This window comes from Myotis nattereri, assembly GCF_964212035.1.
Source record: "Myotis nattereri genome assembly, chromosome: 3".
NCBI classification, from domain to species: Eukaryota; Metazoa; Chordata; class Mammalia; order Chiroptera; family Vespertilionidae; genus Myotis; species Myotis nattereri.
The window spans coordinates 128742420-128757145 of record NC_138077.1 but is presented as its reverse complement, the minus strand read 5'-3'; the positions used below and the strand labels follow the sequence as shown (position 1 = coordinate 128757145).

At 38.1% G+C, this 14726-nt stretch overlaps 1 protein-coding gene across 1 annotated transcript in view; it reads left to right on the top strand.

Moving 5' to 3' along the window:
• Positions 1-13909, top strand: part of SLC35B3 (solute carrier family 35 member B3) — a 29831-nt gene extending 15922 nt beyond the window's left edge. Inside the window, exons 6-10 of the mRNA XM_081088149.1 lie at positions 3838-3935; positions 7603-7695; positions 8101-8212; positions 11426-11495; positions 12597-13909. Coding sequence (XP_080944275.1) covers positions 3838-3935; positions 7603-7695; positions 8101-8212; positions 11426-11495; positions 12597-12747 — 524 coding nt within the window. The 3' untranslated portion in view covers positions 12748-13909. The remainder of the gene's footprint in view (positions 1-3837; positions 3936-7602; positions 7696-8100; positions 8213-11425; positions 11496-12596) is intronic.
• Positions 13910-14726: the final 817 nt, after the last annotated feature.

Genomic DNA, 14726 nt, shown 5'->3' with positions numbered 1-14726 from the left:
TCACACACAGAGCAGGGCCGATCAGGGGGTTGGGGCACCGCAGCCTGTCACACACAGAGCCGCAGGGCAATCGGGGTTGGGAGCTCCCCCCATCAGGCACAGAGCAGGGTTGATCAGGGGGTTGGGGTGCCTTCCCCTGTCATGAACAGAGCAGGGTGGATAGGGAGGTTGTGGCCCCGCCCCCTGTCACACACAGAGCCGCAGGACAATCAGGGGGTTTGGGCACTGCCCCCTGTCATGCTGATCCCAGTGCTGGGAGGCATATTACCCTTTTACTATATGGGATAGAGGCCTGGTGCACGGGTGGGGGCTGGCTGGTTTGCCCTGAAGGGTGTCCTGGATCAGGGTGGGGGTCCCCACTGGGGTGCCTGGCCAGCCTGGATGAGGGGATGATGGCTGTTTGCAGCTGGTCACACACCCTTCAGGGTGGGGGTCCCCACTGGGGTGCCTGGCCAGTCTGGGTGAGGGGCTGAGGGCTGTTTTCAGGCTGGCGGGTGACTGAAGCTCCCAACGGCTCCTTTTTTTTTTTATTCTGGGCCAGCTTTAGCTCTGAGGCCTTGGCTACTGAAAGCAGGTTTCTGGCCTTTGTTTACCTTCTGTATTTGAAACAATGTTGCGATCCTGCTGGCTGAAGCCCGACAACTAAAGCAGGTTTCTGGGGTTTTGTTTAGCTTCTGTATTTGTAACATAATTGCTTAGAGTTGCAGCTCAGAGGCCGACAGCGGCAGGTGGGGAACGTTGGAGTCCTCCGTCACTGAAGCAAGCAAGCCTCATGTTCGTTTTAAGCTTCCTGGCTGCCGGCCGCCATCTTGGCTGGCAGTTAATTTGCATATCGCCCTGATTAGCCAATGGGAAGGGTAGCGGATGTACGGCTAATTCCATGTTTCTCTTATATTAGATAGGATAATAATAAATTATTATATTCAAATTGCAAATCAACCAGACAACCAAACAGAAGAACCACCATCCGGAGGACCTTCCGGACAACCACGCTATGACACCCATTGGCACCAGGCCAGCCAAGGCAGGTGCAGTGCCATTGGTTGGGGAGTCTCGCCATCGCCCCACGATTGCCCTGCAGGGGGAGGCCCAGGCCACCCTCTGCGGGGTGATTGATGCGGGGCTCCATGATCAGTCGCACCAAAGAAGGAGACCTCATCCACCCTCTGTGTGGCGATCAGTCGCAGAGCCCTGGCTGGGTGGGAAGGGCTTCCCTCTGCTGGGCGATCAGTCGTGGAGCCCTGTGATCGATCACCTCAAAGAGGGAGGCCCAAGCTACCAGGCCGGCAGCACTGCAGCAGGTAGGCAGGGCCTCCCTCTGTGCAGCGATCCATCTGGGCGCCCCACAATTGATTGCCCCACAGAGGGAGGCCCAGGCCACCAGCCAGCGATCCTGTGGCGAGTGTGTGGGGCCAGCCATCGATCCCCCTGCAGAGGGAGGTCCAGGCTAGCCAAGTGATCGCACCTCACGCCTATGCTCGCAGAGGGAGGTGACCGGTGGTGGCGGAGGGAGGGGCAGCACCACACAGATGGCAAGCAGTGGCAGCAGCGGGGGCAGGGCCAGCTGCCGGCAACCCGGGGAAGGAAAGCCCCGATAGGCCCTGATCACCGGCCAGGCCTAGGCACCCCACCTGAGGGGTCCCAAATTGCTAGAGGATGCAGGCCGGGCTGAGGGACACTACCTCCCTTCCCCCCCACCCCTTCACGAATTTCATGCACTGGGCCTCTAGTTAATAATAGTTGAGCATTTATCATAATCCCTGATCTATAAGAGTATATTATCTAAAGGAGATTAATTAACTACTAAAATGGTTAAGATAGACATAAATAAAACTTTGAATGTATAAAGGGGTATATCAGACTTACTCCATAAATATCCACCTTTAGGATGCAATTCAGGTATTTTCTTTTTATTTATTTTTTAATTTATCTTTATTGTTGGAAGTGTTACAGATGTCTCCCTTTTTCCCCATTGACACCTTCTAGCCCCCGCCTCCTGCCCCCATAAATCAAGTATTTTCATAAAATTTTTTCAGCTTTTTATAATGGCCAGTGAGGCTCTGTTGGTTGGGCATTGTCCTCTGCACCGAAAACTTGCCAATTCAATTCCCAGTAGGAGGCATGTAGGAGGCAGCCCATTGATACTCCTCTCTGACATCGATGTTTTTCTCTCTTTCTCTCCCTCTCTAAAAAAAACACACACACAAAAAAAAAACAATAAAAAGTCTTTTTTTTAAAAAGTACTTCATGTTGTTTCCATTGTTCAGAACACTTTTGAGATGTCTTTTAGGAACTAGGCCATGTTTTCAGGATCTTCAATAATACCATGTTTTTTTCTTTTGAGGGTAGATTTGATATTTGAAACAAGAAAAAGACAATTTAGAATCAAGTTTGATGAATAAAAATGCATGGATAGGTAAAATACCTAAGTTAAGTTATAAAAAGCCAAATTGAAGAATAAGTATGAAAACTTGAAAAGTCTCAGTTATAAGTGCATATCCTTAAATTTCATCAAACTCACAATTGTAACCAAGGCTGCTCTTTATTCTTTCTGTAAAGGACCGTGCCTGGTGACCAGTATCTAAACACTTGCAGATTAGAGCCTGCTTCTCCAGAGACACTCACGTTTGTATGAGTGTGTTGATTTCTGGATTTGTTTATGCCATTTAGGCCTGTTATTAAAATTATGAAATAATTAAATATTTACTTGAATTATTCAAAACTGAGTGTGGCTCAGTGTTTAGAGCTTTGGCCTTTGCACCAAGGGGTATTGGGTTCGATTCCCAGTCAAGAGCATGTACCTGGGTTGCAGGTTCGATCACTGGCCCTGGTTGGAGTGTGTGCAGGAAGCAGCCAATCTATGTATCTCTCTCACTTTGATATCTCTCTCTCTCTCTCTCTCTCTCTCTCTCTCTCTCTCTCTCTCCCTCCCTCCCTCCCTCCCTTCCTCCCTTCCTCCCTTCCACTCATTCTAAAAACCAATGGAAAAAATATCCTCAGGTGAGGATTAACAACAGTGGAAAAAACAGTTGAGTTTGAAGAAAGAATTGTTTCTGTAAAAACTAAGTTAATTGAAACAATTTGGTTGACAAGTTAATAAAATCAGTGTTGAATTACATTTGTATGGAATAACTATAAAAATTGGGGATATCATATAAATATGAAAGGATTCTGCACCCTAATTGTTTCAGAAGTTCCTGAGTTTTTGGTGTACTTTTTTAAATTCCAGGGTTCATGATAATTTATAGATAGATTGACTGATAGATAGACAGACAGACAGACGGATAGATAGATACTTTTTAACCAGAACAACTTGGAAATCATAGAGAGTTGTTTTATGAGTGTGGTTTAAACAAAAGAGAAAGTGCAGAATTTTAGTACCTCTATTGAAAGAAAAGGCCTTCACAACTGTATGCATGTTTGTGTTTTAAATTAAACATTTTAATAATTTTATTTTTTAATGATTTCCCTCTCCATCTGACTAACCATCAATCCCAGTAAATGTAGGAATTTCTTCTATATTTATTTAATACAGTATACCTTTCAAACATAAAATCTAGTTTAAACAGAGAACTATTATTTGACAGGAGAGTGGAGCATAGTAATGGTGATAGCATTAATGCAGTTTCTTAGTGTTAGCTACTTTTTTTTATTAACATCACCTATGTGGCTTATGTGCCTGTTACAACTGGTTGTGGATAAAAATGCTCAGCTTTATGAAACAAATGTGAATAAGATCTGCTTTTATTTTTTAGCCCAATTGCATCTCTGAAAACTCTTGATTCTCATTCATATGTTTAAATAAGGAGGTTGTGTTTTTCTTGTGCCTTCCTGAAGGTGTGATCCTTATTTCCCTGGCACTATGTGCTGATGCTGTTATTGGAAATGTTCAAGAGAAGGCTATGAAACTGCATAACGCCTCTAACTCAGAAATGGTAAATATTCTTGTGTTTTTTTTCTTCACAACACACAGACTAAAAATGGTGATATATTTAACTTTATGAAATAGTTATGGTATTGAATACTGGCGTTGCATTTTAAAACTAGTTTATCGTTTTCCTAGCTGGTTTGGCTCAGTGAATAGAACATCGGCCTTCAGGTTTAATTCTGGTGAAGGGCACATGCCTGGGTTGCAGCCTCCATCCCCAATAGGGGGCTTGCAGGAGACGGCCAATCAATGACTCTCTCTCATCATTGATGTTTCTATCTCTTGCTCTCCCTTCTTCCTCTGAAATCAATAAAAATATATTGTTTTAAAAAACCAAAAAACTAGTTTATCATTATTTTCATAAAAGTAATGCATTCAAACATAGGAAGGTAAAAAAATAAAAATGCTACTACCACTGCTAATAGCTAATGGTATGGTATTTGATAAATTTTTCCTCAATGATTTATACTTTTTACATATTAAAAAGATCCTTTGATACATAATTTTTCTCCTATCTTTGTATTTGGTATTATTTTCCATTTAGAAGTTTGTAATTTTTATGTGGTCAGGTTTATCTTTTCTTCATGGCTTCTGGCTATATATTATGATTGAAACAGGCTTTCCTAACACTAAGATTTAAGAATTTTACTGATGTTGCCTATTAATTTTATGATTTCCTTTTTAAAAAAAAAATTTTATACATATTTTATTGACTTCAGAGAGAGGAAGGGAGAGGGAGAGAAAGATAGAAACATCAATGATGAGAGAGAATCCATTGACTGGCTGCCTCCTGCACGCCCCCAACTGGGGATAGAGCCCACAACCCGGGCATATGCCCTTCACCGGAATCAAACCTGGGACCCTTCAGTCCACAGGCCAATGCTCTATCCACCGAGCCAGACCAGCTAGGACTGTTTTTTTTTGTTTTTGTTTTTTTTTAATATATTTTATTGATTTTTTACAGAGAGGAAGGGAGAGAGATAGAGAGTTAGAAACATCAATGAGAGAGAAACATCGATCAGCCGCCTCCTGCACATCTCCTACTGGGGATGTGCCCGCAACCCAGGTACATGCCCTTGACCGGAATCGAATCTGGGACCTTTCAGTCCGCAGGCTGACGCTCTATCCACTGAGCCAAACCGGTTTTGGCAGGACTGTTTTATTAAAGCTTTGATCCACTCAAAACTTTAAAAATTTTCTTCCATATGGTTGTTCACTCATCCCAATATCACTTACTGAATAATCCACTTTTTTAGCTTATTTTAAGTGCCTTCTTTATTACTTCATATTCTAACTTTGCATCCAGAATTATATTCTTTTATATTTATGTCTGCACCAGAACCATATGATGACAGTAGTTTTATCCAACATTTACCATCTATTAGGACTAGCCACCATTGTTCCTTTTATTTTTCAGAATATTACTATCAATAGTTATTCTTGGGTATTCATGTCCCCAAATAAAGTGGAAATGTAAGTTTTCTTCATATAAATCTAGCATATTTCTTTTGAAGTTAATGTTAGATGTTTCACCTTTTTGCCATTGTTACTGCAAATAATGCCTTTTCTTCCAGTGTATCTTCTAACTGGTCGGTATTTGTATATAGGAAAGTTATGGTGTGTGTGTTTGTGTGTGTGTGTGTGTGTGTGTGTGTGTGTGTGTGTGTTTACATTCACTTTATAGCCAGCCAACTTGCTAGAGAGACAGAGCAGACTGCATAAAGGAGTTACAGGACTGGCCTTTCCTGTTTCTTTGTCAGTATAGTGGATGCTCTAAGTCTCTAGGAACATAGGAACTTTAATCTTGTCATCATTTCCTTGATCATCATCATCACTAGTTCTAGATAAGGTAAAGAAAAAATAATTAAGAAAGTGTAAGTAATCAGAAAGTTAATGTAGTACAGTGGTTATGACCATAGGCTCTGGTCTGAGATGGCTTCAGTTCATATCCTATTATTCCTAGCCCTCTTGTTTGGTGAAGATGACAATATATGTTTTAGTTTCTTCATCTGAAAATTGGGAAATGATGATTAAAAGTACTAACGTCATAGGTTGGTTATGAGAAATAAATGTAATAATTGATATAGGGCATTAGTAGTACATAACAGTTATTTAAGTTTGTTTCTGTTTCTGCGTATGAGGAGTGTAATACATTGGGATAGAAAGCTTGGTAGGAAAATTGAGAAATTAAGCAATAAATATGCAGTATACTGCTTATTTTTGTTATATTTTAATGTCTTTGCAAACTTAACGTTTGAGTTCTTTTATGTTAATAAGTAGCTATAAAGGTTTTTTGTTGTGTTTGTGTATGTTTTTAGAATCCCAACATTCAAATCTGGTTTGACTTTAGTAATTAAACCAGTCAAAAAATGAATAATTATGGAACTGTTGTAGGCTACAGGAAATGCACCAGGTGTTAGGCCAGTGAGGTCAGGCCGGACCTGGGTTCAGCAACCTTGGTACTTGGGGTCTGGCTAGACAAAGACCCAAACTGTAAGAGAACATCTATGTATAAAAGGCTAATATGCTAAGTGTCCGACCGTTCGACCGGTAGCTATGACACACACTGACCACCAGGGGGAAGACGCTCAGTGCACAGGCATGGAAACATGGAACAGACTGATGAATCTCAGAGAGAAGGGGGGAGGTGAAGGGCGGGAAGAGATTAACCAAAGATCTTATATGCACACTAGAGGCCTGGTGCACAGATTCATGCACAGGTGGGGTCCCTCATCCTGGCCTGTGGGGATCGGTCTGAATCCATGCACTGGGCTTCTGACATCCCCCGAGGGGTCCTGAATTGCAGGAGGGCGCAGGCCAGGTCGAGGGACCCCACCGGCACACGAATCCCTGCACCGGGCCTCTAGTTTATTTATAAAGTCATTGAGGTAGAAGAAGTAATTTGTAAAAGAAATAGGCTTAGGAAACAAGTTATAAAGGTAAAGGAAGGGCCCTTGGAGCTTGGGAGTAAAAAAGGTAATGGTAACATGCCTGGGGGGAGAGTGAGGGAAGGGAAAAGCTCACTGGGTCCTCAGTGCTAAAGGATTTAGGGAAGGTCCCAGGAGAAGATCTCATGGAATATTCAGCAGCTTTCCAAGTGGGTCCTTTCAGGGTCTAGGTCTCCACTAATTGATTGGTGTGCACACAGGCAGGGGATTATTAGTCAGTGCAGCCGGTTGGTCCTGAGGTCAGCCGCGTGTCCCTTGACTGGTTTTGCTGCTTTTCTGGGCCAGGAGCTGAAATGCAGTTGAGGCCTGGATGTTACCTCTAGGAAGAAAGGTCAGGAAATCCAACTGAAAGGTCACCTGGAGGTGAGGGCCCACCCTTCAGTTGTCCTTTTCTAGGCACCTGGCGCTTTCTACCCCAGTGACCTTCTGTACCCGGCCCATCATCCTGGCTCTGCTCCTGTCTGTCTAACTGCCTGCCACAGAACCGTATATGAAAGGGTTAGTACTGCTGTGTTATATTGCACATAAAATAACGCGTAGACTTTTAAAGAGGATCAGCCATCATTTCCAGAAAGTTAAGCCATATTGAAACAGAGATGTTACTTTAAAAATGGTTTGTTCTACAAATTTAATTTAATAGATTAATTGAGCCACATGTTGAAAATCCTTCATTTTCTACCTTTGGTTTAATATCACTTTTTTCCATTTTATTTTTGTCTACTCTAGGTTTTGTATTCGTATTCAATCGGTTTTGTGTACATTTTATTGGGATTGACATGCACTAGTGGATTAGGCCCTGCAGTAACATTTTGTTCAAAGGTAAACACTAATCACATTTTTAAAAATAAACATCTTTCATTAAATAGTGTCCTCTGTATATCTGATTCCCCTTGTTCAAAGTACTATTTTTATGTAATTTGGTCACTCCTTTATATGTAGATCAAAAATTATTTGAGAATTGAAATAATTTATACTTAAATTTGTTTTATCCTTGTTCTACTCTATAATGTAATGTTTAAGCTGTTAATGATGTAGAAGTTGTGGATTTTAAATTTCATCATTGTTTTTCCATTAAATCAGAACTAAATAAGAATCTTTGCTTGACTGCATTATTTGAATGGCTTATTATTGCTCAATAAGTTGATGAAAGTGTGGTTTTATTTCATTTGTAATACCTCAGGGTTTGTTTTGCATTTTTCTCACAGGCTTTTTTATATGTTGCAGAATCTAATGCGAACCTATGGTTATGCTTTTCTTTTTTCCCTCACTGGGTATTTTGGAATTTCCTTTGTCCTGGCTTTGATTAAAAATTTCGGTGCACTTCTTGCTGTAACAGGTAAGAATAATATACCTGCTTAGATTATATATAAAATAAGCATTTAAATTTTCTCTGATGCTCTTTTTCAAAAGATAAGTATAGTACCTAATCTTCATTAAAAAGAGAATTGTCATATTTTTCCAATTCCTGGGCTTATGGTATGTTCTTTTAATTCTAAAGAAAATGATGTTTAATCTTAATTTCTTATCTGAAGGCTTAATTTTAAAGTCAAACATATGCATTTATCGAAATAGTAACCTTTAAATACATTAAAATAAGGTTTTATTAAAAAGTATAATGGATGAACATCTGCATAGAAACATAGTAGCTTTATACACTGTATAACTGAAAATTTCAGTTTTGTTGAAGTTAAAGTATGACAGATCTGTTTTGAACAAAGCTTTTTGGACACTTGCCAGGACATCAACCAAATGAGCTTTTCTTTTCACTAGCAATTATTAGGCACCTGCTCTGTGCTGGGACTTTGCCTCCACTTTAGAGGCATGGAATTTGTATTTGTTCTGCTGTGCAGGAGTGAGGAAAACAGATGAGGGGCTACAGGTGAGGCCTGAAGAGGGCAACAGATGGCTCCCACTACTACCTTGAATTGTTTGCCACATGAACAGTACAGATGATGAGTGCTCTTGGCCTCTCCCATGTGGAGAGAGCCCTGACGCCAGGATTGCAAGAAGTAGAAGAGCTCTGGCTTGCGTGTCAGAGAAGGCGGAGCCCAGTCCCGGCTCTAATGCAGGTTAATGACTTGTGATCTGGAGAGCGAGTCTTTCCTCTTCTGTGGGCTTCATTTCTCTTTTGAGTACTAATTGATTGAACTCGATTTATTTCCAGCAGAGATCTGTAGAATTGTAATTCATAATGCATATATATATATATATATACATATATATATATATATATATATATGTATATTAGTCAATTTATCTGATTTTAATTTTCTGTGGTTCTAGAGAAATACGTATTTTAATACCACAGAGTTAAACAAATGAACAAATACCTCTGTCTTTGTAAGAGTATATTTGCTTTCTAACTTTTCTCTTTATTTGCTCTGGTATGACTCTCGTTTTTAAAATTTACATCCCTAATGATAAATAGAGGGAATTTGGCTATAGAATAGGCCATATAACTAATCATTCAATTCATCTCATGCTGTCAAGAAAGATTGCAAATTCATATACTTAGCTTGGGTTCAAATTTTGCTTGTAAGATAGTAATTGTTTTAAACAGTTACTTATATCTATTGGTATGCATTGATTGAACCCTGATGTTTGTATAAAGAAATGTGAGCCCTGGATGGCTTCGCTCAGTGGTTAGAGTTGGCCCTCACACCAAAGGATCTCGGGTTCCATTCCCAGTCAAGGGCACATGCCTTGGTTGCAGGTTTCCCAGAGCTGTGCAGGAGGCAGCCAATATTGCATCTTTGCCACGTGGATGTTTGTCTCTCTTTCCCTCCCCCCCCCCCTCACCCCGCCTCTAGAAATTAATGGGAAAATAAAATATCCTTGAGTCAGGATTTAAAAAAAGAAAGAAAAGAATTGTGAGATTCAGTCCTGGTCTTGAAGGTTTAGGCCGGTCTATATCTAGCTTGTTAAAAGAAATCCAGAAGTGGTGATAATAATTATAGTTAATGCGCACATAGCCCTTACTTTGCACCAGTCACTATTTTATGTAGTTTACGTATATTTCATCTTAATCTTTGCTCGTACCCCATGCGGTATACTGCCTCTTAACCTGGTGTGGTGTCTCCATGCTCATCAGGAATCCAGGCTTCTTCTATGTATTCTGCCATCTTATTCCTCATTCCAGTCAGTGAGATGGAGAGAAGATGAAATACACATTTCTCTTTATGGAAACTTCCTATAAATCACACTCCTAGAGACAGCACTTTTTCTCACATTTTCATTGACCAAAATCTAATCAATCACATGATCACACCTAGTTGTAGGAGAGGCTGAAAGTTATGCCCATTTAAAAAAAAGGGGGAGAGGTGTCCGTTTACTAAAGTAAAAGAAAAGACAGATTTGGGAATCGGGCTCTGATACATATTTCCAAAACAGTTTCTTCATTTTGTATTCATTCATTCATCATTGAACAATAAGTGCCAGGAATTAGGGAATCTGGAAATATAAGGATGAATGAGACAAGGAATTAAGTAAAGTACACAGTCTAATGGGAAGATAGCAACTGCTAATGAAAAGTAAGGGAAAAGCTGTAATGGAGATATATGCAGTTGCTTATATCTACCTGGGTAGGACTAAGGAGGAAGGTTTCAGGGCTTGCAACAGACTTCATTTGAAGTAATAACTTCAAGGTTAAGTAAAAGTTAATACAGATAAAGAGGATTGTAAGGATTACTCATCAGCTTAATCATATATGACTGCTATTAAGATATTAGATTGCTACTTTTAAAGACTAACCCCTAATCATATCTTCTTTGGGAAAGCTTTGCTTTCCTGCCAAACTAAGTCTCTCTAAGGCAGAGGTGGGGAACGTCCGGCCTGAGGGCCATATAAGGCCAGCAAAATCATTTGGTCTGGCCCTGCCAAGGCATTAGGGGTAAGTTAATTAAATGTTTAACCAAATATAGTAAGCTAATTTTTAAGTTGATAATTTTGTTTGGCCCTCAAATGATGTTATAAATATCCAAATGGCCCTTGGCAGAAAAAGGGTCCCCACCCCTGCATATGCCTCCATCATGTCATGGCCTCCATGTATTTACTACATGGCCTCAAGTATTTACTACCGGTGTGCTTTAACATTTATCTGTAGTATTTAATGTCTGTACCCTTACTAGACTATAAATTCCATAGTAGCAGCAACAGTTAGTTTTTATTTGCTTTTTTTTTAACTTTATTTTTTTTAATATATTTTCATTGATTTCAGAGAGGAAGGGAGGAAAGAGAAATAGAAAGATCAGTAATGAGGGAGAATCATTGATTGGCTGCCTCCTGTATGCCTCCTACTGGGGATCAATTGAGCCCGCAACCTGAGCATATGCTCTGACCGGAAAGCGAACTGTGACTTCCTGGTTTTTAGGTCACCACTCAACCATTGAGCCACACGGGCTGGGCTGTTTGCTTTTTGCTTTCCATTGTTTCCTTGCACCTCATATAGATCCTAGCACATAGTAGGCTTTGTAAATACGTGTTAAATGAATGATTCCAAAATTATTTCCAGGATAATAGGCACATTCTAAACCAACCTTTCTTCCTACAGTGACAACAGGAAGAAAAGCCATGACCATTGTACTTTCATTTATATTCTTTGCTAAGCCATTCACATTTCAGTAAGTATGTTTAATTCAACAAGTTTCTCAGCTTTTAGATACTTTGTTCCACACTTCCTCTGAAACAGCCTTAATTCTTTATAAAGCTTATTTTTTATCTCTATCCCTATTTTATTGATGTCTTTCTTCTGTTTCAGAAGTTTATGTAATTATTTTGAAGAAATCATTTTGTACACTTAAATTCTCTAACCAGAGTCCCAGGGCAAATGTGATCCTGTTTGCAATATAAATGAGTATGAGCTATGTGTTGAGATTAAGGGATTCATTCCCCCTTGTCCTAGTGCAAATATATAAATTATATATATATATATAATTTTTTTTAAATTATTGGTTTGTTTCCCTGCTTTTTCCCGCAAAGGAGTGAGGTAGAGAAGAATTCTATCTGTTGTGCCCTAATGATTTAGTTAGTTTGTGGCTTTTTGTGAAAGCCTTTATTGTTTTCTGTACTGTCAAGATGTGTTTGAAATTAGCATCATTTAAAGCATGATGCTAGCAATTCCTAATCAGTCAGATCTAATCTGATCTAAAGAATCACTTACCTTGATTAGGAATTGAGAAGATTCAAACCTAGGAATTATCAATGTATAAAATTAAAGGTAACTACAAAATAAATTTCCATTCATATATTTTGTTTTCTATAAATTGATTACATGTGGAAGGTATACATTATGGTAATCTTTGCCAATTCATCTTTCTCTGGATGTTTCCCTTTTTATCTTTATATTTTCTACCCACCTGGGATAACTAGTTGTATCCCCAAGATGGCCACTGGCAGATTTACGAATCCAGGGCTTTTAAGTGTACTCTTAAGACTTCTGGTGGCAATTGGACTTTGAATTTTCTATTATCCAAAAATTCAAATGAACTATATTTTGTAGTTTGTAAAGTACCTTAATTCTATATATATACTTAACATACTAGTAAAATATGAAATTCTAATCTGATCTAAAACTATCTTTGTTTTAACACTTATTGCAGGTTTCCCATTTCAAAATTTTATTTTATTGCATGATTTTTGTGAATTTATCACCAAATTCTGTGGTGAATAATAAATTGTTATCTTAATATTAAACTTTTTTTAATATACATTTTTTCTCTTAGGTACATATGGTCTGGTTTGTTAGTTGTCCTTGGTATATTTCTCAATGTTTACAGCAAAAATATGGATAAAATAAAACTACCATCGATATATGATCTGGTAAACAAAACAGTGGAAGTGAAAAAATCAAGGACGTTGGCACAAACTGTGTAGGCGGTGATGCCTGCTGTTTCATATAGAATTCTAAGGACCAATCATCAATTAATTCACTTGCCAAAGGGATTATTATAAAAACCAAAGGAACTGACGGCATTTGTGACTGGATTATATATGAAGTCAGCCCTTTTCCTCAGAGCACTTTTTGAATGTTCAGCTTCTGAAGCAATCAGGAGAGCAGCATCTGTCACACCTTAGAATAATATGTCAATATAAAGGACTGTAATTATGAACAGTTTGTTGAGAATTTCACTGGAAATGGACCATGGTGTAAGACTAATTAGATATCATTATGGCATATCAGAGAAACTGATATGTAATAGACTGTTTTGTCTTCATTCCATTTTGGTGGTATTTAAATTGATTCTCTGTTATAAGAGTGAACTGATGATTTAAAGTCTAGTGATAATAACTTCATTATAAATAAAAATTATTCTGTGATTATTTTATTAAAGAATGTATTGATAGAATTTTGTTATAAAGAGGGAAGTAAAGATTGGAGTAAGGCTTTACATAAACTTTAAAACTTAGGGCTTTCTCTGATAACTTAAAAATATTCTTTAGAGAAAACATGCTTTAATTTTTCTGTGAAATATAGCCAGTATAGTAAAAGGAGACAACATACTGCACCCTATAAGTATATATCACAAGAAAAACTTGCTACTATTCATCAAAGAGGTGCTAAAAGATTTAATCATTAGGATTCTTTAATTGAAGGCAAAATAATTGATGTCTTAAATTATTATAAAATAATAAAATTGTCATCATTTTTCTTACACAATTGAATTTGGAATTTATTTTGTCAGGTTGCAGATGTAATAAGGTAACCTTAAGAAATACAAATAGATACAGCAAATTTGTACAGTTTGTTGCTTGCAAGGTTTTCATCTAAACTCATAAGATTTTTTCCCTTATATTTTAACAGTGAGTTTTTGGAATTGCTTCCACTATATTTTTTAAAATGCTATTAATCTTCATTTTCAGTGTAAGTAATGTTGATTAAAACAGTATCTCTGCTATTGGTGATATTACTTGTATTTTGTCAGTATAATATACTTGGAATATTTAATCTCAATTCTTAAAATTCTGTTGTATGATGATGGTGACTTTAACCTGTTATGTGCTTTTGTACAACAGAGCTCGTGGTAATTTAAGAATCTAGCATAAGGAATTTGGACTGATTTTTATTTGTTATATGTTAAAATACTGTGGGTGTTTTATTTCGAAGTGGTAATCAGTTTTAAGTTTCTATATTTCAAAATGAAAGGAATCTTAATTTCTACTTTATAATTCTGCCTTAAACTCTAAGACAATAAGGATTTATGCTTTTAAAAAAAGTTATTTTTCCAAATCCTTGATAAAATAGTATAATTTTAACTTAATATGGACACCATTTTACCTCCATGCTTTTCTAATTTTTTTTACCACTGTTTGCCTATTACAAACTCATCACATCCCCCAATTTTAAAAAATCAGTTTTCTAGCCTAACCCTTTATACTCCATTTCCTTTTTTTACCTGCCATCAGATGGAGATAAACTTTATCTCACTTATTTGTATCCATGGAGTTGTATTAATGAATAGTCTGAAGTATAGAATAATTTCTAGAGCAGTGGTTCTCAATCTTGACTGCACATTAGAATCACCTGGGAATCTTTTTAAAATCCTGATTTCTGGGCCTCATCCTCCGGAAATTCTGTTTCTTGTTATGGGGTGGGGCCACAACATTAGTAACAAAGAAACAGAATTTCTGGAGGATGAGGCCCAGAAATCAGGATTTTAAAAAGATTCCCAGGTGATTCTAATGTGCAGCCAAGGTTGAGAACCACTGTTCTAGAGTAAAGGAAATCAACGTTTGTATATTTGTACCAGATTTTGTTATATGATCTTTGATTAATATTATGTCATCCCAACAACCAAATAATAATAAGGGAATTAAAAATAATAATTGAAATTGTTAATGTTTAAGTGTTTGGT